At 42.1% G+C, this 25,893-nt stretch overlaps 1 protein-coding gene across 22 annotated transcripts in view; it reads right to left on the bottom strand.

Moving 5' to 3' along the window:
• The window catches only part of CACNA1E (calcium voltage-gated channel subunit alpha1 E), a 581,675-nt gene that overhangs the window by 197,258 nt on the left and 358,524 nt on the right, over window positions 1-25,893 (bottom strand). For all 22 annotated transcript variants that reach the window (XM_073216846.1, XM_073216856.1, XM_073216857.1 and 19 more), the window contains 3 exons: window positions 11,187-11,290; window positions 9,865-10,017; window positions 8,534-8,715 (listed from right to left, as the gene is read on the bottom strand). In XM_073216846.1, the coding sequence (XP_073072947.1) occupies window positions 8,534-8,715; window positions 9,865-10,017; window positions 11,187-11,290 (439 nt within the window). The remainder of the gene's footprint in view (window positions 1-8,533; window positions 8,716-9,864; window positions 10,018-11,186; window positions 11,291-25,893) is intronic.

Here is a 25,893-nt window from a genome sequence, read left to right as displayed (position 1 = left end):
CATTAAATACCTAATCATTTCCAAATAAAACAAAATACTGAAACATTAATTATGTAACATAGGTTTATCCACTTTGGGCTTCCTTTTACAGAGGAACTAAAGATATTTGGTTCTATTAGTAAACATGTTTGTACCACACTGAAAAAGTTACTATGAGAAAACACATACTTCTAGAAATTATAAAAAAATATTTCTAAGTCTGCCAGTCCACAGAATGCTATAGTGTAAGAGATTGCTCATAATTGTTTACTTTTTTATTTCCACTAAAAATTAAGGTTTTTAAAGGTTAAAAATTCAAATATATGCAATTAAAGTCTCTAAAGTTCATAGAAAAGGAATATTTCGAAAGGAACTTTATGTGTGGTCAGGATTGGCTAAGACTGGAAAGAATTTAATTAAGTGAATGAGTTTTAAATATCAAAAGTAAGCTGGTGGAGAATTGGAATTTGGTTGTCTACTAAAAGGACAAAGTTTTCTTGGATTATTGGTATGTTCTTGTAAGACATCGTGAAGTTCTTCTTTACCTTTTAAGTAATCTGCTTGGACAGCAGAGGCTTTGCACCTTACCGAAATAGTTTGTTGAGCTTTATGTTATCTTTATCATCAGGTCTTTGATTACTTAAGAAAATTGAATTTTCTCTAATAAAGAGCTCAGGTGTTTTGTTTTTTCAACTACTTAACTTGTTATATTTGTCTACAAAATCCCTGTCATTATAGTTAAATAAATAACTATATACTGTTTCACAATGACCTATCATCCTGTTTGACCAGATCTTTTAAAACCTTTGATAATTTTTACAAACTTCCCAAAATCAAATTCTAACTGAAGTTTTTTGACTTGGAACTAACTCTGGGATTTTTCTCAGAAGGCCTCTGGAACATTTCAAAAGGTATGTTCCCTTCTCCTTATAAAAAGGGAACTAAACTAATTAGGCTTATTTGGTATGTTAAATTACATGGAAAACATTGTCAGATAAGAATACTAAGTCTTCCTCATGTTGTATTTGTATAGCTATGTGTTGTGAGTATTATAAAAATTGCATGATATTCCTAGAAATCTGATATGTCCTGGTATATAATGTTATCAGTCATAATTCCGGTTATTTTTAAATGTTGTATGCCACAGAAATAACCAAATTTCCTTGTCAATTCCATTATAATGAACCCTCATCAGATCTTTAACAATGGATGTTCTTTAAGTCTTTTGTCACTTACAGACAGTTATTGTTTTACTCAGATGCGTCTGCAAAAATGTACCTGCAGAAGTGCATCCTCTTCAAGGAGATTCATAGAACGGCCTTTTTATCAAGTACAGGTTTTTGATAACTTTAAGATAAAACTGAACTTCTCAAGAACTTCTAGAACTAATAGAAAAACTGGAGTCAAGCAGAACAAGTATTAATTGCATGGGACTGAATGAGCAAGGAGGGTGATTTTAATTCTTTGACTATTTGTTTGAAACATTGCTAGCTCTTCAATGTTTTGTTTTCCAGATTTAAGGACACTTTTTCTGAAGCTATCTAGGACTTAGAGAAATTTGGTAAACTATACCTTTGTAAACTAGGATGAAACATTAATTTTTTTCTGCCAATCTATCTGATTCTTCCAGAACTCAGAAACTCTTGAGTATTCTTTGCATGGCAATATAATTAGTTATTTGCATAAGTTCAGTAAGAATCTGTTGTCCTTGTAGCAGGATACAACTGGAAACACTGTCTATATTACCAAGGCTTTGACTTGAACACCATATTTAAGAGAGATATGTATAGACTCAGATATAACCAGACAACTTTAATGACTGCTTGGGAAGATAGGCCTGGTAACTTATTTATAGGGTTCCTGGCAACCTTACCGGGTGAGCAAGGAAGGTCACTGCCTGGCAAATCCAGAAACCTCAGGATATTTGGGAGAACCTTGAAAGGACAGAAATTCACCCAAATTATAGGTATTACAGGTAAAATCTAATCGCGACTCCTTTGCTTTGATTCCTGGTTTTGAAGGCTTTTAAGAGTTCAGTTTGAGATTCCTTATGAAAAATTCCAGCAAAGCATCTTTAAAATGCCTTAATCACTATTCTTGCTGTACTTACATAAATATTAAGGTTGAGTTTAATGCAAAACAAAAATAGTTTTACTGCGATTGTCTTTGGTAAAAAATAAAGGAGGAGAATAATTATAGAGAAAAATTATGTTTGCCTCTTTGTAGATATTAGATTTTAGTCCTAAGTGTCTTTGAGATTTTGTTATCCTCCTATCAACTGGACAGGATTCTGAATTCTTCTAGTTTCTACAAATATCTAGCTACAACTCTCCAAACTAATATTTCAAATGTTTTCCCACTTCTGATTTGAAATTGCTAAGAACGACTGCCCTTGAATCTCTTTGGAAGGGACTATACCAAGTCCTTCTTACCAGCCAGACAGCAGCCAAACTTCAGTGGCTTAAACCGTAGGTATATATCTCACAGCTGAATAAGTCTCCACCTGGCATCTGGTCCTACAACACAGCTGGACACTTCAGAGCCAAGTGGACTAGGAAGAGAAGTAGCCAACATAAATGTGTACAGTTTCTACCCAAGACGCCAGATCAATACGTACTACTGTAACTAAACATAAAACTCCACCATCTTTTCTTTCTTTCCTTTGCCCTGGGAAGGTAATGCCATCATCTGCATTTCCCAGGCCATTGCTAAGGGGTAACCATTCAAACTTTTAGATTTGTCATCAAAACTCTGATCTTTCCACTAACAGTGGGACTTTAGTGGGAGTGGTTTGTGCCCTGACAGGATTTATCTTTGTCTGTAGTGGTTATTGTTGTCCTTGGGCCTATGCATGGCTGGCATATAACTGAGCCATGCCTCTTACGTTATCGAGCTGTGCCTCTAACTGTTCACAAACAGATAGAGTCTCCTCATTGGTCAACTCTCCTGAATTTACATAGTCAATTTAGAAAAGACCTACCAGGAGGCATTTATGAATCAGCACTGACTCCTTCTGGCAGGTCCCTACTTCCTGGTTAGGAGTGAAAACAAATGAGTCTGTGATCAGGAACCTCTAATTAACTCTTGAAGGTACTACGGAATCTGCTATTAAAGCAAAAGCTTCCCCAAAAGGTCCTTAGACTCTTTGGCCAAAGATGTTCTTGATAAAAGGATACCCCTTGATTATCTTTCGGCTGAGCAAGGTCTCTGAGCTGTGCCCAACACCACCTGCTGCACCTGGATTAATATTTCTGGAAAAGTTGAAATTCAACTACATATGATCACTGAACAAGCCAGTTGGCTTAAGAAAGTGACTCCTTCAATCAAGTCTTTCTTTGATTTGTTGAATTCTGACTGGTTTGTTGGGGACCATGGCTCCAAATTGAACTTCAGATGTAGGGAATTATCCTGCTTATAATAATCATAGGTCTCCCTGGCGCACTATATTCTCTCAAAAGCTTTAAATGTGTGTTTTCAGCATCTAACCACTAAGCAAATGATCTCCCTCAGACCAGATCACCAGAAAAGCAATGAAGAAAATGACCGGCTAAAAAATTATGAGCCTGAAGTTGTGACCTGTGAATACCACAAAAATGCAGCAAAAAAACATAAACATAAACCAAAAAACCCCACATCGTGACCTATGGATATCACACAGAGGACCAGTAAAAGCCGCAGTAAATACAGAGTGGTAACTAAGAGTGGCGCTAAGGGCTTAAATTTTGATCACATCTCTCAGTTAAACTGGGAGTCTGAACAAAAGAAGGGAATCGTTGAAAAGAAAAAAGAAAAGAAGGACAGGCCCAAAATGGAGTCCTTTGTGCTGAACCATCAGCAAATCAAGATTTAGTAGTCTAACCTAATTGTAGTTTCTGTGTCTCCCAGGAATGTGACCTTTAACCAGTCAATCTGTAATTATCTCATCAACACTACTGAGGTAATCAGCCCGACAGAGCCTGCCCTTTCCCTAAAGGAAGGTGAACTTGCCTGAAACAATCCACTCTTCACTGGGAACTTCCTTTTCCTGTCCCCTTCTGACTACAAAAGCCTTCCATCTTGGACGGCTCCTCAGAGCTTTCCATCTGCTCAATGGGATGCTGCCGATTCATGAACTGCTGAATGAAGCCACTTTGATCTTCAAATTGAGTCAGCTGAATTTTGTTTTTTAACATTGGGTGTAACACATAAACAACATCCCAATGAGGCAAAAAAGTAAACAGCTGTTGACTACTTAACAAATATTGACTATGTGTATCTGGGAGAGGGCAACTTTAAAAGAGCGCCATAGGTATATAGGTTACGGACCAAACAACTACTGAAGAGCAGTGAAGACTCTCAGAAAGTATCTAGACTCCAAGTGGCCTCTTCTTGCCAAAAGCCAGTAAAGTCTATAAAAATCTCTTCCACCCCAGCAGCACACAGCATCCTAAGCAGCTCTAACTGCTGGCACACCTGCAAAGTGGAAGAAACAGCACACCTCCAAGAAGTTCCCACACCTATGAGTTTGTCAACACCAAGTGAGAAGAGAAATAGCCTGAGCTACAGAGATACAGATGAAAAATACTGGACTTTAAGAGGAGAGATTTGAGTTAACCACAGACAGAAACCGGGAGCCTCTGCAATCTGTACTCGTCCTAACAGCACAAACAGCAGAGGACATGGAACCAGAAATGATAACAGGGTAATAAGGCTCAGACCAGAACTGGGAGAAAGCTGGGTCTTGGGGTTAAGTCTAGCTCAGGTGAAGAGGACTGGAAGTTAATACTGGAGCCACAGTCCCATCTGCAGAGTGCATAGCATTGATTTGAGAGAGAATGCACTATACTCAAGAGGGATCCAGATTAGGAGAAATAAAGTGAATTAAACTAGTATGAATACGGAAGAGTTTGCAGGTTGAGGAGACCTTTGGAGAGACAGTCAAAACAGGAAGCAGCAGCCAGAACCGCAGACTGCTTTGCATTCCTTCTACCACAAGAGGGAGGGAAGCCAAGAATACAGTTGGAGTTCGACCAAGCAGAATTGAAGTTTCAGCAGAGACTAAACGGAGCAAGCATGACTGCAGGTTACCCTGACAATGGAAACCCTCCCCTGCTTACCATTATGCTCCAGAATGAGAAAAGCCACATGCAAGTGAAGTTAATAGTCATCAATGGCAGAGCAAGAAGGTCACAGAAGGCTTTTAGGAAGAGTCTGTGCAACAGAAAAAGGATGCAAACAAGAGGAAAGCATTGAAGTTGTATATAAAAGGTTAAACTGGTCCCATATGCTCAAGAAAGCTTCTGCACACTGTGCAAACATGAAGGTTCTCCAACTGGTTTGGGTGGGACCTGGCACCAATACATCTTACATATCTCTTGTCACCACTGAACAGAAGAGGCACTGGACTAGGAAACAGGGACTCCCCTTTTCTCTGTGGCCTATGTAAGGAAACACAGCAGCTGGATGAACTGGACCTTCCCCGAAAGAGTGGTAGGAAGGGAAACCAACACAATTATATTTGCATCTTACTGGTGGTGGTGGGAATAATACCATGGTGAGCAGTTTTTTCTATACATGGAAACATACATATATGCATTCATGTATTTGTAATCCTAAGTTTACTAACTATTCACAGTTACCTCCATGGTGCACAACCAGTTTTAATACATATGTCATTACAAAGTCTTCAGTTAAAATAAAGAGAAGAAAGAAACATACTCAGGTACTGTTGACAGGGGCTTCCAGATTCTACAGTTTTTCAGCCAAGATCTTAGGCATCTCTCACCTCATGCTTTCAATGCACATAAGCATATTGAGAGGTGAATCAGCCAGTGCTATTTAAATTGTTATTGTGTCCCCCAGTTCTCCCTACACACTGATCCCTTACTTTTCCATGCAGAATGGTTGAATTTGGGTAAATTAAAAGCTCCTATGATGTGACTCCACCATATATTGCAAGCTCTATGTTCTACAGTATGAAGAGCTCCTGATTTGAAGCTGTCCCTCCAATAACAGCACACAACCCTTCCTTTGGAATGTGTGTCCAGCTCCCATAACAGCTCTGCTGGGGTCAAGCTTCCCACGCCAGGCCCCTCTCAACTGAAGCCCATCCTTTGCTAGCTCTCTCTCTTCATAGAACCAGACTTTGTCCTGGTTCCATTGGCTGAAAATTGGGTGTCTTTTTCATCCAACTTCTCTTGAATCAAGATGTAGTTATCTAACCTACCTATGACTATCATCTCTGCCTATAGATTCCTGGCTCCAGGCTCCAGATTTAATGCTTTGGAAAGTGATGTTATTTCAAAGTAGACATTAGTTCATTCTGATCCATGAGCAGCCAGCTACTTTCAGAAACCACCCCTACAGCTCAACTAGTAATTCAGCTTCAATCCTGGATTCAGCCTTGTGGATAGCAGTAAACCGAAGTTCAATGACTAACAGACTGGAAGTCAGAGGGAATGTGAATGTGTGGCCCTGGGAGCCCATGCAATAACATGTTACAGAGGACCAGCAGCTTGACCTCCTCTCTTACCTGCTTCCTCAAGGAAGACAAACTAGAGAGAGCAGCATAAAATCACTGTCCCTTTCTGTGTTGAATAAATAGCCAGAGAGGGATGGGAATTTAGAGAGGTGCCATGAGAGCAGGGGTCATGGCACATTTTTCTCCCCATTTCTCTACTGTCTAAAATATGCTTGGCATATAGTAGATGTTAACTTAATATGTGCTAAATGAATAAATGGACAAAGGAACTAATGCAAGTGATGAGTGATTCTCTAGCCATGTCCCCATTTGTCTCAGTACCATATGAACAGTAGCTCAGAAGGACCAACAGATCACGCCTGTGTCTTCAAAGTCAACACCTCTCCTTTCAGGCTTTTAATGCATTTATCACATCGCTTAGGTGAGTCTACACATCTAATTGAAGTACATCTCTCCCAAAGCCCCAGCCACTGTGAGACCAGTGCTGCAATTTCCAGAGGCTCCTGGCTTAGCTGAGTGGCATGACCTTGAGGTGTCCCTCACATCCCAAATGAAGAGCAACTGTACTCCTCAGTCTCGCCTCACTTCCCTCCCTCCCTGCTACCCACCACAACTGGTAAGAATCCCAGCATGCCCTCACGGTGTTTCTAGGTCACCTGTAACCCCTGTGCTTGCTGGGCACAAGCTGGTCCCTCAGACTTCTTTGCTGTTCTTTAGAGCGTTAGCATCATAGCCTATGGCTCTTTTCTGCAAAGCTTATCCTGTATGGGAAATGGATCCAGGTTAGTAATGGACATGAACTAAGCTCCTACTTGTACAGGCCTTACAGAAATCCTGGTTCTTCAGGCATTACAATCTGGTGGAGTCTCCCCTGAGACATAGCATTTCCTCTCCATCCAGTGTAGATTATATCCAGAGCTCCTTGACAAAGGTGCTTTGTGAAGGCTCCAGCCAATAATTTTATACAGATGGAATAAGGTTAAAGGGAAAAGGAGAGCATCTTGGGGTAAAGGCAGGTTGTGGGAGAGTAGATGAGAGGGATGATAGTGCTGAATGTGTCTGATCCGGGTGGGCTGGCTGCCTGCAGATGAGGGTACAAACCTGTGGAAGCATCTGTACAAAGCGACCTGTGCAGACTGCCTGGCCCACTGAGGTCCCCTATGTGTCAAACCACACACCTCCCGCACTCCTCTCATTTTAGAACTCAGACCATGCTTTTTATATCTTGTTAAAATCAGATTCTGGGAGACAGAAGAGACTTCAGTGGTCACACTAACTTATGCCCCATGCAGGTATCTCCTTGCATCCCTGACAGACAGTTAGTCAGCCTTGTTTTGTGTACCAACACAGAACCTTTCAAACATTCCTGACCATAATCACGGGGGGGCACTTGTAAAAAGTTCAGCTCACCAAAGATGTAAAGCTTCACAAAATCAAAACCTGTACAGAAAGGGCCTGTGACTCTGAATTTTTAAGAACCATCCCTAGTGAGTCTTACAATTAAGCATGTTTCTGAAGTGTATGTAAGGCAGTGGTTCTTGACAGTGACTGCATATTAGAATCAGCTAGGAAGCTTTAAAAAAAAATCAATGACAGGCCTTTACCTCTAGATATTCCTACTTAATTTGTCTGTGGTGGAACCTAGGGAGTATACATTTTTGAAGCTCCCAGCTGATTCTTATGTGCAGACAGAGTTGAGAACTACTGTAGTACCTGCCCAACCTGATGGTAAGCTCTTTGAAGGCAGCAACCAAGAGATCTATACCTCTTGGTACCCCTCACTGAACCCCACCACTAGGTCGAACCTGCAGCAGAATATACTCTGTAACTGCTAGGCTGATTTGATTTAACTAGTTTTGTTCACCCTTCCTATGGGATGCAATTTCCTAAATGTATTAAGAAGCTGTGTACTTCCACTTAGCAAGAGGCCAGATAATGGAGGAATATGAACTTCTAAGACCTCACAGTTGAGTCTAACACACACATACACACGCACACACCTCCCTTTTCCCAGACTAACAGCCCAAACAAATACCGGAAGCCTCATTCCCGGTTTCTTCTCTCCTATTCCCGCCTCTCGCCAGCTCTACTCACATTGTACAGCACGGTGGTCCACCCTTCCATGGTGATGCACTGGAAGACAGTCAGCACAGCAAAAAGGATGTTATCAAACTGGGTGATCCCATCGTTGGGGCCGATCCAGTCCCTGCATTCATAACCGGCTGGGCAGCCCTGCACACCACATGGGTGAGGGGGGTCAAATCCTTCTAGAACACCTGCAGACACATTGGAGAGTGGGGGATAAACCATACGGTGTTTAGCATGGGCTGGAAATGACCTCAGGGAGCCACAAGCACATAATTCCATTTCCTGCAAAAGGTCTATCCTTTGTCTTTGGCTCTCTCCCTTCTTTGGCTTCTCTGTACCTCACAGCTCATCAACCGTGTGCTCAGCCTAATGCCTCCTAACCTCTTCTGATCATGGAGCCTCTCCCCCACCTGGCCCTGACTTTCTGCAGGCCACTTGCCTGAGTACCACAGGAAGCAGAGGACTGGATCACACAGAAGAGTCTGAGGTCAACAGAATCTTACTGATTTTTTAATCTCAGCCTCCAGGACAGACCCTGAGTTCTTCTTCAGTTTCTTGGGGCCCATTATAAACTAGAATGCCTTCAATAGGTCTTAACTCCTTGTTTTTCTGGCTTAAATTCCTTGTTTTAAATAAGACACAAAAATCAAACTCTAAGGTAGAAGGTGTCCCTTGAAGATTCTTTTCACAAAAAACATGGTACTGAATTGGGCTTCTTGAACTGTTCCCCTACCCCTTTTCTCCTGGGGTACTCTCTTAACTTGAGAAGAACAAGTGAGTATAAAGAGACAAGAATTTACAGTGTGTGCACCCCACCAGTCCCCCAAGCACCCCTGCCAAGCCAAGCTCAGTGCTCCCTCAGTTCCTCCACACTATGTGTGGGTTGGACAAGAGAGAGAGGAAGTCACGAGACAGAGCATGGAGGGAAAATGTGCCCACAGATCTGGAGGGACTCGAGTCTGACTCTGGCCTCCTCGGTCTCCCTGGCTAGCAGGCCAAAGAGGCCATTGTACAAAGGGCATTTCTTCAGACAGGTGGTTTTGACATGCATCCTGACAGCCTTCTACCTTGGCTGGTGAAGCTGAGACCTACTATTTGAAATCCTCCAGCTGCAAACCTAAGAGGTTATTTGATTTACAGTATCAGTGGTCCAGTGGAGATCTTAAGTCTAGGCTAGTTGTGCTTCAAAAAGCTCTTGACTAGGAAATTTCAGATTCTCACTCTAGGGCAAGATAGGACATACTTTTTCCAACCAATCTCCAAATAACGTAAAATTACCCCAGTGACCACAGGGGAGAGGATGGGAAGAAGTGAAAGTTACAAAATAGTGGCGCTACCTGAATTGTTCATGAAACATGCTCGGTGCAACTTCCCACTGTAGAACTCCAAGCCAATGATAGCAAACATCAGGATGGCAAAGAAGAGCAGAAGGCCGATCTGCAGAAGAGGCACCATGGCCTTCATGATGGACTTCAACACAATCTGCAGGCCTACAAGGAAGAGAAGAGAATGGCAAATGGATGGCAAATGTAGCCTTCCCTTGCACCCTCTGATAGAGCAAGCTCTGCTTACCCTCTCCTAGGAAGAGAAGGGCACATTTTTGAGAAGGGCAACTCATCGGTCCTGAGCTGATAAAGACAATTCGCAAAGGGATAACCAGGACCAGTCAAGCCAAAGACTGACACCCTGGGGATCAAGCCCTTCCTTCTCCTCCCCATCCCTCATCTTTAATACATGACTATTGCCTTCCCTCATTTGTTTTACTCAAGTTGTCTTCTAGATTCCTCTGAGAGATGAAACTTATTAGCATGTGCTTCTTTCCTAAAGCTACTTCCTTCAGAAAAGTCTGTCCTTTGTTTCAGGCTCCCTCCCCTGTCTGGCTTCTCTACATCTCACAGCTCACCTACCCTAGTCCTGCTAAAACAAAGTGAGCCTTCCCCGCCACTCTCGGACCAGCTTCCCATCCACCGTTGGAGGGGCACAACTAGTACAACCACCATTCCTAAAATACCATATCTTTAACCCAAAAATTGTACTTCTAGGATTCTAGCCTAAGAAAACAATCAGAGATTCTGAAAATGATTTAAAGAAAAAGATGTTGGTTGCAGCATTATTTCTACTTAGAAAAAAACTAGAAATAACCTAAATGTCCATCAACATAGAAATGGGTAAAATAAGTCATGACTTATATCAGAGAGACTATGATAAAGATCCTAAAATCCTACTTTTGAAGAATTTTTCATGTTGGGAAATTTAATGCTTATAACAGGATCCAAAACTATACATACATTGTGATTGTAATTCTATTAAAGTGCACAGGGAAAAAAAGAATGAAAAATATACTAAAATTTTCATTAACAAAAGTTATTTGCCAGTGATAGGGAATGAGTGTTTTTCATTTTCATTTTATATCATTACTTTCCAAATATTCTATAAAGATCCTCCATTATCTTTTCAACCTGGGGGGAGGGAAAGCTGCTATATTTTAAAATGAAATGTTCTGCCATATCACTGAATTCCATCTATTTATTATCACTAGGGTTTCCTCCCAGGAGAAATTATTTCTTTTTTATTCCAAATTCTCTTAGACCTACAGATCCAGTCGAGGGCACATCAATAAAGCTATTAGCAGAGTAGAAGGAAGAAAAGCCGTGCTCACTAGGTATGCCCGACACGAGCTTCAGGGGCCTCAGGACACGCACAGCCCGGAGGGTCCTCAGGTCCACATGCGTGTTGAAGTGGGTTCCTGCGGTGGCCAGGATGCTGCAGATGGAGACACAGAGGGTCACAGTTACCACAGGCTGGCTTTCTCCCCTGTTCCTGGGGGCAGCTGGGTCCAAGGAGGACCAGCCCGGCAAGCGCACAGAGCTGATTCCAGTTCTGTGTGGCACACCTGAGCGTGGGTGACTCCACAGTGGTTCCAATGGGAATCAAATTTAGCCACATCTGGGTTTCACTTTGCAAAGAAGGAAAATGAATCATCATCTCAGAATCCTAGTTCCAAACCATAAGTAAAACACAGGTCCCCAGCATCTATCCCATTCCTGCCTCCAAACCTTGTCCCCTCCTCTCTCTGTCCCTTGCCAACCGCCCTCCCTGCTTTCCGCCTCCCAAGGCCCTCAGACTTTATATTTCAAAATGTTCTTACATCCCCTGTCCCCTATCTCCTCCAGGGAATTCCTCTGGACTAACTGCCATGAAGGAATAACTCACTCTTCTTCACCTTGCCACTTAGAATTTTTACTAAACAAATCAATCACACTGATGCTTATGAAGAGGGAATAACTTCACCGGTCCCCCTACAGTACATGACCTGGATTTGGTTTCTTGTTTCCATTTTCCCCACTTCTGTAGCCATATCCAGGAATACAGACAAAACAAAAAAAACCAAAATCCGCAAAAATCCTATTACATTGCATACACCAAGTACCTTGTCTTCGAAATAATTTATTTCATATAATCCCATGAGGTTGCAGGTACTTTAGAGAGACAAACCACTGAGGTATTAATGAAAGACACAGCAGAAGACCAAGCATCAAAAGAACTGTGTTCAATCCTGACCAATGCACTTGAGAATGGTGGAACTTGAGGTTGTCATTCAAACTTTCTGAGTCTCACTGTTCTATCCACAGAAGGGGGCATCCCAAGGTCTTGTTACAGAGATAAAACGAAATGGTATTAAATGCTAAGCGTGTTCTGTATGTGCAAAACAGACATAACATCTAACACAAATATTAATAATGCTGGTTTTGAAACTTTGTCTAATTTTAGTCTTCTTTCTGTGGGATAGTACACATTCTCTCCCATAATCTCTCCAGGAAAATTTCAAATTTCACTGGGGAATAACTTATTAAGAAAATTGAGGTTTCTTTTATAGTCAAAGGGTGGCAAAAATAGTTTGTTTCACTTAATTATTTTGGGTGAAATATTTCTTTGAAATTTTTAAGTATTGAAGATACTTTAAGTGCCTTCAATGCTTGAAAGAGAATTTGGATAAGAGGTTTTTTATGCCATATATCTCTAAAAAGCAGATATAGGATCAATATGTACAAATTACACAGATCCAAGATATTGTAATCATAAGCAATAACTCTGAAACAAATAGTGCCAATCAAGAACAAACGAGACGGTTTTATGTGGTAGTACTTGCTTAACCAACGTTAAAATAATCAAGCACAAACTGTACAACTATCTGTTAGGAAGTAAAGAGGGTTTCAAATTGGGTTGAAGGTTATTTACATGACTGATAGAGCTTTCTTTCACCTTTAAGATCATATAATTTTATGTTAGTCCAACTTCAGAATAAGAACCAGAAAGAAGCCCGGCTCTCATGAAGACTCTCAGGAGGTCGGCAAGCTTCCCAAGTGCTCTCCGTCTCTCCTGACCCAGACTTCCATATCCTCATCTGAAAAGGAGGGACTGAGAAGAGGACAGTCTCTCTGGCAGTGCTTTTGACCCTATCTTCCGTGGCAAATAGAGAAATTAGGGAGGGGAGTGATATCATTTCTATTAAGTAAGGAAAAACTAGAGAGAAGAGAGAGCAAGGAAAAACAGGGAAAAATAGGACTGAAATATGGCACAGAAATAGAAAAAAATAAAGAGGAGAGAGAGAGAGAAACTTCAAGGATAGCTACAGCGATAAAGAAGCAAAAATCCCCGGCAAACGTGGTCAGTGTCCCACTGATTTTGCTGAGAGGCAGGGGCAGTGAGCGGTGGGTCTTCGGAGATGCACACGGGCACCGGCCTTGCCTCTGGCTTACAAACACAGCCCATTCAGAAACCAGAGCTCTGTCTCCTAGGACACCCTGATACGCAGGGGATGCTCTTTCAGATCATAAAAGGGTGGCTGAAAATGTGATTTTTCTCTCTAACTCGAAGATGAACAAGACACATTTCAGAACATGGAGGCAGGGGCTGAAAAGACAAAATAAAAGGCAAGAAGGTACAAGTGGAAAGACAAAGAAATGAGGGCAGGATAGGAGAATAAGCAGAGTGGACATGGAAACAAGCTGAGAAACAAGCAATATGGCTGCTGGAGAAGCAAACGGCAGAGAAGTAAGAAAGCTCGCATGGGGAAGAGGGTAAAAGCAAAGATAACTTGAGAGAAGCAAAAATATGGTATTTGTTGCAGGACCTCGAGGAGCCAGCCATGAGAGATGTCAGGGCTCTCTCCCCAGGCGCAGCCTTCTGTGGGACCAGCCTGCCCCCCAGGTCCGCCAAGCCCTACGAAGCTTGAGCCACACCATGCCACCTGTGGCCGTGTGCAACCCTGGCCCTCGGAACTTTCTCTTCCTTCATCCGTTGTTGTCAACTGGGGCTTTAGCTGAGGCACACTGGCCACTGGCTGCTTCCTAGGGTTCAAATCATACTTGAGGGCAGGAATTACAGTTGGCTCCCCCATCCACCTCTGAGAAGCAGACACAATGGGATTCTTGGGTGGGGGAGATAACTGAGAAAAAGGGCCCTGCTCTGTGCTCCCACAAAATGCTACGCCCACTGCCATCATTGTAGTGCCCGTATCCTAGAGAAATACCATCTGTCGCCCCAACGGGAGCCCCAGAATACCACCACAGCCCGAGAACTTGCCAATGAAAAGAGCAGGGAGCACAGTAGGGGTGCTACTCAAACACATACCTGAGCACCCAGGGGTGGACTAGAAACCTGTCCCTGAGCATGTTAGAACCTAAGGAGGCTCTCCCAACATACTTCTAAGACTTCAGCTCTCCAGCAGGTCCCATCTGACAGGCCCTGGCCGTCTTCGGGAGGAGAGTCAGAGAGAGGGAGGCAATGAGGTGGACACACAATTTAAAGACCTGCCTCCCAGCAAACCCTAAGCACTGGACCACCCACAGCTCAGCAGAACTCTGGGCTCATCTACAGCTGGGGAAAGGGAGCGGTCGGGGAAGGCCTGGCCGGCTGTCGAGAGGAAAGAGAAATGAAATCACTGTCATTTCACCGTGAAGAGTATCGACAAAGCGCTGTGAGAATGGGAACGCTGCGTGACAAACACAGGGCTTACTCTCGGCTAACATTTTTAAATATGTGAGCTCATCAAATCCTCAAAATTATTCTGATACTACTATTGTCTCCATTTTACAGAAGAGGGAATTCAGAGTCAGAAAAAAAGTAAATTGCTCATCATTGGCCAGACCAGGAGTCAAAGGCAGTTCTTTCGTGATATCAAAGCCAAGCCTGTCCCTCTCTCTGCCACTGCACCACGTGATCTTCTCGGCACTGGGCAGTGCTATGGCTCCTCAGGCCTGTGTGGCTAAAAACACCAAGTTCACAGCGTTTGGCCCCCAAACAAGTCAGTAAACTTGGTTCCTTTAATTCCAAGGCCACAAACCACTGACCCCACAGACTGGCACCGATCACCCTCAGGACCACCAGGGAGGAGGCTCCATGTGCCTCCAGTGATGACCGCCGGTGCATCCACATACACATACCTGGACAGACACACGTCACCAAAGCAGATGAGGCCACTGAGGACAACTCCAATTCTGAGTTAATAAAAGCCTGAGCTCTCCAGTGCCCCAAAGTAGCACATGTGGGCACTTTTCAGGGACAGAGGACATTTCTCTTGTCACCATGAGCCCCGAACCCAGTGGGGAGCTCAGTACACAGAGGGATGCTTAGTTACCACTTTACACCCAAAGCAGAGGCTGGCTAGAGAACAAATCCAAACCTCTGACCACCACCAACACAGGGGCCGTGGTCCACACACCGTAAAGTTCCAAAACTCTTTTGTGATGGCTGCCACGGCTCAGCCCTGCCTGTAATATCTTTAAGGTAAGAAGAGACCAGAGGCTGACACGATCCTGAGGGTGTGACATGAGCCTCCGCAGCGGCACAGCAGATCGAAGACAATTACATGTCCTGGGCGATGACAACCCTACGTCTCTAGGTCTCCTGCTGAAGAGTTCTTCAACCCTGCCTTGCTTTGGGCCTTGGGGTTCAGTGGTAGCCTCTTTGTCAATCCAGAGCTGTCCCTTTTCACAGGCATATTTCCCTGTATGCTTCCAGGGCTAAAAATTCCCTGAAGCATTATATAAATATTACACTAAAAATTACCCATTGATTATCTGAAATTCAAATTTCACTAGGCATCCTGCATTTTTATTTGCTAAATCTGGCAACTCTAACTCAAATGGCAACCAGAAATGATCAGGAAAAGAGCTTCCCTCTCAGTTGTTGCTCAGTCTTAAACAGAAGAGCAAGTTCTCTTTAGAGAAGAGACACAGCCAGGGGTCAGTTAGCATTAGGCCTGGAGGCCCCTCCTGAGCTCCAAAAATTACCTTTTTGCCTCTGCCTCTATCAAGGCCTAGGGAGAGCTCCATTAGCATTCAAAAGGCAAGTTGCTCATTAGCATCTGTGCAAGTTACTCATTAGCATCTGTGCAAAAAGGCTGATTTTGCACAGATGGATGTTGTGTATTTAACCAGCCCAGATTATCAGAGACCATGAAGAGATAGGGAGGGATCTACTTCAAGTTGGATTCCCAGCACAGAGTTGAGTGAGGATTCCATTTCTATGGGTAACTGACAACAGGAGTTGCTATGTCTACTTAAAAGTGTCCTATAGGTGGTTGGTTCCTTCATCTCTTTCACTACGTTCCCATTTTAGTGATTATTCCCAAAATTAATCCCATCCTTCTGTAAATGCATCTGTTGGATTTGCCTCTTACTCTCCAGCCTCCCCCTGGCTTGGAATGCCCCTCCTTTGCCCTCTCTCCCCTGCCTACATACTATGATCCAGACTCCAAGGCCAGACGCCACCCTACCTCCTCCCTGGAGAAGATCTATAGTAAAAAGAGACTTGAACTAGGATGCTGAGAAAACAGTAAAGCACCTGCTCTCCAGTCCTACTGGCTGATTTCAAATCCCAGTTCCCTCACTCACTAGCTGTCTGGCCTTATGCAATTGCCTCTCAGAGCTAAAGTTTTCTTATGTATAATGTGGAGACAGTGCCTTCCTAAGAGGGTTGATAGAAAGATTTTAAAAATAATGCTTATAAAGTTCTTCACATAGTGCTGACCTTAGAAGACATAAGGAGCTCACAGAATTGAAGGGGTATTGGAAGACGAAGCCAGGAAAACAGGAAAGTGGAAATCTTGGTCTGGTTGGTTGATCAATGGCCCCCACTGATATCCAGGTTCTAATCCCTGGAACTTGTGAATGTTACCTGATAGGGCAAAAGGAACTTTGTAGATGTGATTAAGGATTTTGAAATGGGATTTTTCTAGAGAAATTTTTCTGATTTGGGTGGGCCCTATATACACGTATCCTTATAAGAGGGAGAAACAGGAAGATTTAACTAGAAAGAAGACAATGTGATGACTGAAGCAAGATGCTACATTGCTAGCTTTGAAGATGGACGAAGGGCCCAAGAGCCAAAGAACCCAAGGAATGCTGGGAAATGTAAAGAAATGAATTCGTTCCTAAAGTCTCAGGTGAGAGCCCAGCCCTTCTAATGCCTGCTGGATTTCTGTTATAGTAGCCATAGGAAACTAATACACTTGGCAAGGGTCAGTGGTTCCTGAAAATCTGATTCTTAGGCCACTGTGGATATTGCTAAAAATATAATTGCTAACTAATCTCAGTGTCACTAGCTTAAGAGTGAAAGTCATGGGGAAAAAAACATGTAGTTGAGCTTACGTCACATGTCCTCAGAACCCCCATCTGGCTGCCCTGGGACAGTCCTCTACCCCCTCCAGGTGAGCAAGGCCTCCACCAAGAATACATGCAACAAAAGATTCTCCCAAAAGGAAGATCTGGGCCATCGAAGAGGTTGAACATGGGATGGCTAGGAAAAACAATGTCTCCTAAGCCTGGTTTATAGGAAGTATTTAAGATATAGATGTTTTGGATGAGGATGCGAAAGAACATACCCATTTTCTTATTCTCTCTCTATGTTTCTATACTGTACCTCTGCAGCTCACACCTATCTCCCCTTTCTCTGCACAGCCAGAATGCTGCACGTTTAATACCTGACTACATACCACCTTATATCTTAGAACGGAAGTCTGATGGCTTGTGTTAATTATCTGGGTCATCCTAATTCAGTTCAAAGCCAGGTCCATGATGGTAAAAACTGCCTTTCATATTTCTGTCTACTGTGGTCTCTTCCCTAACAAGATACAACAGCAGTGCCCAAGAAATACCCATTCACAGCAATAGCTGGGTGTTAGTACTGCTTCATTGTGGGAGGTTGGCTGGGTTCATCCACAGCACAGGGAATGAGCCCACAGACACCTAGACAGCTGGATATTCAGACTGAAGGAGGTTTAACCACATGTGCAAATAATGATAGCCTATCAAAAATCTGACTTAAACTTCTCTGTTTGGCTCTCCATTTCTTTCAAATAAATTATCAAAGGTTGATAATTGGAAATTGATTTAGAAATCAATTTCTAAAGATTTCATTTTATCAAAGACAAAAAAAGTCACTGTATATTAAATTGTTCACATGGAGATAAGCCCCCTTCAAAAATCCAACTTGACCAAACTATATTTGGGAGAGGAGGAGGATGCTGGGAAAGGGAAAAGAGAGGCCAGACCAGGCCCAGGGTCCAGTCACTGCAAGCTGCCTCCTCCTCCTTCCCGGCCCTTATGCTTGATCCAATTCCGGATGAGCGCCATCCCAGGGCCCAGAGCCCATCTACAATCAACTGGAATTTATTGGTGTATGCTATGCAGCAGACGCTGGCATTACGATGGAAAATAAGAAGGAGATGGTGGCTGTCCTCATGAAACTGAATGAAAGAGACAGACATTAAATAGATCACAATTATAGTAAGTGGAAGGTCAGGGAAGGAAAGCACTTCTGTGGAGATGGCATATGAGCTCAAAGGTGAAGGATAAGCAAGTCAGAGGAAACAATGTGGGAAGAACATTCCAGATGCAGGAAAAGGCACATGTCAAAGGCCCAGAGGCAGAAAGGAGGTTGCCATACTTGGAAAATTCAAACAAGGGCTGGTGTGGCTGGAACCTAGTAGTGATCCAGGAAAGAACAGAGTGTGGAGGGGCTGGAGAGACTGGAAAATGTCAAAAAAAAAAAAAAACTTTATAGGCTATGTCGAGGTTCAAACCAAGCCTATTCAAAAGCTCCAGGCTTACATTTGGTGATGGAACATCACGTTACCCATGCTACTACTCTGAGCTCCAAAGAATTTCCCTGATTTAACCACTAGTCTCTCACCTGCTCTCCAATCCCTAGTACCAGCTGCTATAATTAGGTGTCTACCTTGGTCACTATACCCTAATTAAGGCCACCTTCTAGCCCTACAGGCCCCTCTGAGGACAGTTGCCACTGCCTGCTTCACTTACAGTAACCTTCCCTGATAACAGAGTTATCCTATGGTTGGGCCCCTCCCAGTCCAAGAGGGTGAATCTAGATTAGCTTAAGCAAATCATCCATTGTCTAGGGAGTAACTGACTTAGTGATGGAATTCAGGCCTTTGAGCTTAAGGGAAATACACTGCATTGCCTCAATTGACCTATGTTCTTAGAACACGAGTAAAAGCACATAAAACAATGATTTCACACCTTTTCTGACCAGAGCCTTCAGTAAGAAATATATTTTACATCACAAGCCAGGGTACACACATATCATATATATAATGCTTCATAAAATACTTTCTGTGTGTGTGACATTTTCTCTTCAATTCTTCCTTTCTATCTTTTGTTTAATGTTGGCTGTAACCAACTGAAGTGATTTCATAGCCCTCTTATACAGTTGGCTTACTGAGTCTGAAAAACTGGTGTAGAGACCAGTCAGTGCACATGCTCATTCTAAGGAGACTCTTCTAAAGAGGACATGATGCACCAGTGCGAACTGTTCCTTTAAGAGCACCATGCAGTTTCTTGGGGTTTTCCAGAATAATGAAACAGTTTGTCTTGAAAGGTTTTGCTGTGCTTTTCTAAGAACTGCAGAGCATTCTATGAGAGACCTCTTCCCCTCTTAAGGTGCCTGAAGTAGCTACGACACCTTGCTGCCCTCCAGAATGGGCAGCCTTAAAGAGAGATCACACACACACACCCGCTAAACTTCAAAACTGCCATGAGACAGTGGTTTCTGGTTTGGGGTTGGCTGACTGTTTATTTATCATTTATTTTGGCTGCGCTATGAGTTAGTTTATGGGCAAAGAGGAGCATGGACTTTCTCCTAACCACAGACAATAAACAGTAACCAAGAAGGATTAACATTTCTTGGGAGGATAGGAAGGAGAGTGGGGTCAAGTCGACCCTTTCCAATGGAGAAGAGCTGGGCCATTTTCCAGATAGAACAAGGGGGTTCTGTGTTGAAAGGTAAGGCAACCCTTACTGGAATTGAAAATGGGGTACCTATTTAAGTTTCATAAGAATCACAGTGGATATGAAGTGGTCCCAAAATATGCCTTTTGATGAGAAAAAGGAAAATCATGGCCTAAAAATTCCCTCTTTCTTTTCCCTCCAAAAGAAAGTTCAGCAATCAAACCATGTCACACCAAGGAGAGGAGATTTACTGACCAGATAATTTAAGATCAGATAATTATTTGTTATGGGGGCTGTCCTGTGTGTTGTACGACGTTTAGCGGCATCCCTGGCCTCTACTCACTTCCAACACCCCTGCCCCAGGTTATGACAAACAAAAATGCCTCTGGACATTTTCAAATGTCCTCTGGGGGGCACTCCTGGCTGAGAACCAGAACCTGTCAGATAGCGATCCTTTAACCTGAGCAATAGCTGATTGAAGGCAATGTACGCATCATGTCTCAGAACCAGGCGTTGTCCACTCTGGAGTCAATACACACAGTCCCTCTGAGGCAGAGAGGAAGTTTGCCAGGATGACCCCCGTCACAAGTCATAATTTCGGGCCACTGCCAGTATTAATGAAAATGCCTCTCTGCCTTCTTTAAACAGCTCCTGGGGGTTGCATGAAGCTTAATCCCAATGTGTCTCAAAAGGAAGCCTTACTCCAAAAGAAAGCCTTCCCTGAATGACACAAGGTGAGTGAAGAACACAAAAACTGACAAAGGAGGCTTTTATTTGCTTAACCTCAGTGTAATGGAAACAAAGGTCAAGTTCCTACCAAGGGTCCTGGGTTTCTTCCTTTTTTATGAACACGTACCTGATCATTCTCTCAAACACAGCAAGAAGAAATGCCTAGCAATGGGTAGAAAGTCAAGATTGTCATTTAGGTCCATGATAATGATGATGATGATAAAGAGAAAAATACCTCATTGTTGTCTCACAGTTTACACAACCCTGTTCCACAGAGACACCGTTTACTCCGCCCGTGATTTCGTATTTTGAGAATTAAGGCTCAGAGAAAGAAACTGGTTAGCCCATGGTCACTGAGATAGTAAATGATCCAACTGACACTTAAACCCAGAAACTTAGATTCCAAATTTGGAGTGTTTTCAGTACCTACAAAAGATAATGGCTAATAGCTAGAAGCATATCCCAAAGGCACATACACTTGACAGATGCCTTCTCTAGGACAACCACAGAGCTGCCTCTCTGCAGAGCCTTCTGGTGTCCTGTGATTGCAGCATCGTACGTATGAATGTTACCAGAACTGTGCTTCAGAGAGCTGGCAAAGCAGGAGAATTGCTGGAGAGGGAAATCCCACATTGTTAAGAACTCGCTAACATAAATACATGTTCTTCGAGTTGTTTTTCTAGTAGTGGTTAGGGATTTCTGCTAATCCACCACCCACACACCTTCTCTCACAAGGTCTCCCTCAGGACCAGGAACAAGCAGTTGTGAGATGGGCTAGCCAGGGAAGAGAACAGAAGCCAGCTGAGAACAAAAGCCAGTTAACTATCCTAACGGGCCAAGTCCCTAATGCTGGCGTCCTTAGCAGAATGTACCCGTGAGCTCCAGTATCAGCTTACAGAGACCAGCTGTATAATCCAACATGGCCACACACAGTGGCCACCTATTGTACCAGTACCTCCCCTTCCTCGGACAACACTGTCCTTATGGTTCTTTTCAAAAATGGCAATGTTCTTATATGACACTGCTGGGGTGTTAACAGGTTCAGGGACACAGAGTTCCTCCCTGGGACATTTGTACGTGGGACCTGAGTGAGGCTGATCTCTTCAGGAGCAGCTAAGGCCATAAAATAAAAGGTTTCAGGAGTTGACGTTGTCCATTTTTTTTCTCATTGAGCAAAGCTGGCTGCAGAGAAGAAAAAAACTGATCATGCAAAGGTAAGAGGAGTAAAAAAAGAAAGGAATGCTGCTGGAGCTAGTGCCCTGATCCTGCCACTCCTGAGGCCTGCCTGCATCCTGGCATTTCTGCAACTTGCTGGTTCCGTGAAACCACGCTTCCTTGAAAAGCTACTCCTTTCTCAAACTAGTCCAAGTTTTGTTTCTGTCACTCACAGTGACCCATTCACTCGTTCTGTCTAGATTAATGTCATCTGGATAAGAAATCAAAGTGAAAGTTGATATAACCAGCATGGCTAGAGGAGAGAGAAGTAAGAGATGAAAAACAAGGAAAACTTCAAAACCATGCCCCTGGCATGGAGCCAATATGCCAATTAGAGGATGCACAAGCTTTTTTCTTCATGTCTCCTAACAAGTGGCTTAATTCCTAAGATCCTGAAACACTACTCCTTCTTGAGCTTCAGCAAGACTGAAAAAATGACACACATTCGTGATCCTGCAGAGAGGCAGCTTCTTCAAGACACCAAATACCAAATACGGGTTAGTGCAGATTAACACTGGATGGTTGGCTGGCTGAAGGGATCATTCAAAAGAGGAGGAAAAGAAAAACCTAAGTAATAAGACCCTACCTTCCCATAATGTACTAAGGTATGGGGCTTTTTTTTTTTTTAATGTCTGGGAAATAACTGGCTGAAGGAATCTGTTGAATTTATAAAACCGTCTCAAATCAATGAGTCTTTTCAGACAAATCATGAATCCATAAATTTTAGAAAGAAAATATCTGTCCATTGTTCCACTTTCCTAGTTCTGCCTACAATGCCTGAGAGATTGATTTGTGTGACAGGCATATGCCATCTGTCTTCCAGAATGACGATTATTTTTTCTAAATACTCAGATACTTGCATAGAAGACAAACCTACAATTACAGTGCATGATGAAAAGGCAACCATAAAGATGTTACAAAATATCAACTGTCTGTAGAGCCCCCAAATGAACCTGAGCTCTTTGTCAGAGAAAACAAAATGCTTTTTACTTTTTTGACTCATTAAATCAAAATTCATTCTAGTGCTTCTGAGTCAGATCACATCCCATACCACCTATTTGGAATACAATAAAATACAACCAATTTTAATAATTAAAAAGACTTGTGCCTGTATACGGAACTCTTTCATTGTTATCCAGAATGATTTGATAGAGATATGGAAGCACAAAGTAAGTGGTTTTAATTGTGCTTTCCTGTGAATAAATAAAATGCTGAGTTGTTAAAGGAATCAAGAGGTGACTCTCCCAGCAGAGGAACTAAGTTGCATGGCCATTTTCTCAGAAGGAAATTTAAGAGAACCTTTTTCTATTTATAAGGAGCAACGGAGTGCACTTACTAATAAGGAAGTCTAGACAAAGGGGCAGCAGCCCCTTGTAGAAGAAGCACTGGCTCCCAGGGTCCAAGTTTAACTGGATGGCCATGATCTTTCTTTTCAGCTCTGAAGTTATTTTTACCTTGCCAGCTATGCAAATTAGCTCATGGCCTCTGAGCATGAAAGAAACCAGACTGACACCAGATTAATAATTTATGAAAAAATGACAATACTGTAAACCATCCATCCTGGCAATAAGCTTCACATACTGTATAACTGACCCTGTACAGATATAGCCATGGCAAATTTCCATGCCAATCTAGCATGAAAAAAAGCCACAGCTATAGACAATTCACAGAAGAAGAAACAGCATGTTTAATGATTATATGAAAAAGTTCATGGCATTATAGTCAAAATTTCAAATTAAAACAACACAATTGCCTATTTTGCCTATCAAACTGCCCCACTACAAAGAGAGTAAATTGATACGACCATTTGGAAAAGCTATCTGCCAATGTGTACATAAGATGTATAAAAACACTGAAGATGTTCACTCTCTTTGATCCAGTAGTTCTAGGAAATTATTTTAAGTGCACGCTCCAAAATGAGGGCAGTTTTACATACGACGTTGTTCACTGAAGCATTTTGTATGATAGCAAAATTTTTAAAATCACCCACAATTACATAATAAGACAGCAATCAACTGAAACATGAACAAAAGAAGTGAACAGATACTTCACCAAAGAGAAATGTGTACAGCAAGCACATGAAAAGATACATCATTATTAACCAGTAGGGAGATGCAAGTTAAAATCAGATAGTTGTTACTACACACCTATTAGAAGGGTAAAACAAACAGTGAAACAAAACAGCAGCAAGCCTGACAATATTAAATGCTGGTAGGAATGTGGAGCAAGTAGAGCTCTCATATATTGCTAGTGGGAATACAAAATGGCATAGATGTTTGGGAAAACAGTCTGGTAGTCGCTTAGAGTTAAACATGTACTTGCTATATGACCCAGCAATGAATAGTTATTTATCACAGCTAGATTAATAATAACTGCCCCAAACTAGAAAGAATAATAATGTCCCTCAAATGGTAATCAATAAACTGTGAAACACTTATACAACTGAATACTGGGCAGCAATAAAAAGGAATGAACTATTGTATTTGCAACAATGTGGACAGATCTCAAAAGCATTATGTTAAGTGCAAGAAGCCAGAATCAAATGACAACACTATCTAGTTCCATTTATATGATATTCTGGAAAAGGCAAAACTGTAAGGATAAAACAGATCAGTAGTTGCTAAGGGCTGGAGATAGGGAGAGGAGCTTGACTAGACAGGGCCTCCAGGGAACGTTTAGAGTCAAAGAAATATTCTACATTTTGACTGTGGTGGTGGTTATCCAACTACACATGCTTATCAAGACACACAGAACTGTATATCTAAAAAGGATGGGTTTTACTATATGTAAATTACACCTTGGCAAACCTGACAAAAAAAAAATCAGAATACTTAATGGGGCTTTTTTGTGGTAAAACATACATAAAATTCACAAACAACGATTTCTAAGTGTACAGTTCTGAGACACTAAGTAGATTCACATTGTTGGGCAACCATCACCACCGTCCATCCCTAAATTTGTTTCATCCTGTAACACTGAAACTTTGTACCCATTAAACAGTAACTCCCCACTCCCACCCCATTCCTTGGCAACCACTATTCTACTTTCTGTTTCTACGAATTTGACTAAGTACCTAATGTAAGTGGAATCACATTATTTGTCCTTCTGTGGCTGATTTATTTCATGAAGCAGAATGTCTTCAGTTTCAGCCATGTTGTAGGATGTGTTGGAATTTCCTTCCATTTTAAGGCTGAATAATATTCCATGGTATGTTTATCCATACATCATTTTGTTTATCCACTCATCCATCAATGGACACTTGGGTTACTTCCATCTTCTGGTATGGTGAATAATGCAGCTATGAACATGGGTGTACAAATATCCATCCAAGTTTCTGCTTTCAATTCTTTCAAAAGTACAATTGCTGAATAATATAGTAATTCTATGTTTAATTTTTTGAGGAACCACCACACTATTATCCACAGAGAGTCCTCAGTGTTGTAACAATAGAGGAATGGTTGAGTAAAGTATAGTGTACTCAAAAAAAATATTACACAGCCTTTGAAATGCTTTTTCGAGATTACTTTTAATAACAAGGGGAAAGTCACCATACAGTCTTAAGGGAAAAAACAATATAATTTTGAAGGGACAACATTTTATACATGATATAAATTTAACAATATTAAATGTGTTAAAGAAGAAAAAAGACTGGAAGGAAATACACCCAGTCAGAGTGATCACTTTAGGTGGTGGGATTTACAAGTTACTTACATTGTCTTTATGCTTCTCTGTACCTTCCAAATTGCCTTTAATGATAATGTATTCCTTCTATAATCAGAAAAACTTAAGTATAAAAAAAGGAGGCAAAGCTAATGGGAGTATCTCCCTAGACTTCTGAAGTCAACATCATGAGAACTCATGCTTTGCGTAACAGCCCTGCATCCCCGTCCTTTCCAGGAGGGCCATTGAACTGGATGGTGATTTTTACATTCACTATCAAGCACTATAGACATGTTTTGATTGCTAAATCTCAACTATGACTATAAATGAACAAACAGAGAAACAATTCTCCAAGAATCATGGCTCTTTACTTAAAACAATCAAAACCTTCTAATATCAACATGCCCTGAGCAGAAGTGACACTGCTCCTCAGATCAATGTTCCTCTGCTGCCTGGCACCCCCCACCCTCTGGCCCTGTGCTGTGAGGCCCCTTCTCCTTTCTTCAACTC

Source organism: Manis javanica, chromosome 11, assembly GCF_040802235.1.
Source record: "Manis javanica isolate MJ-LG chromosome 11, MJ_LKY, whole genome shotgun sequence".
NCBI lineage: Eukaryota > Metazoa > Chordata > Mammalia > Pholidota > Manidae > Manis > Manis javanica.
Note: the sequence above shows the minus strand (reverse complement) of the source record. Positions and strands in the feature narration are given on the sequence as shown.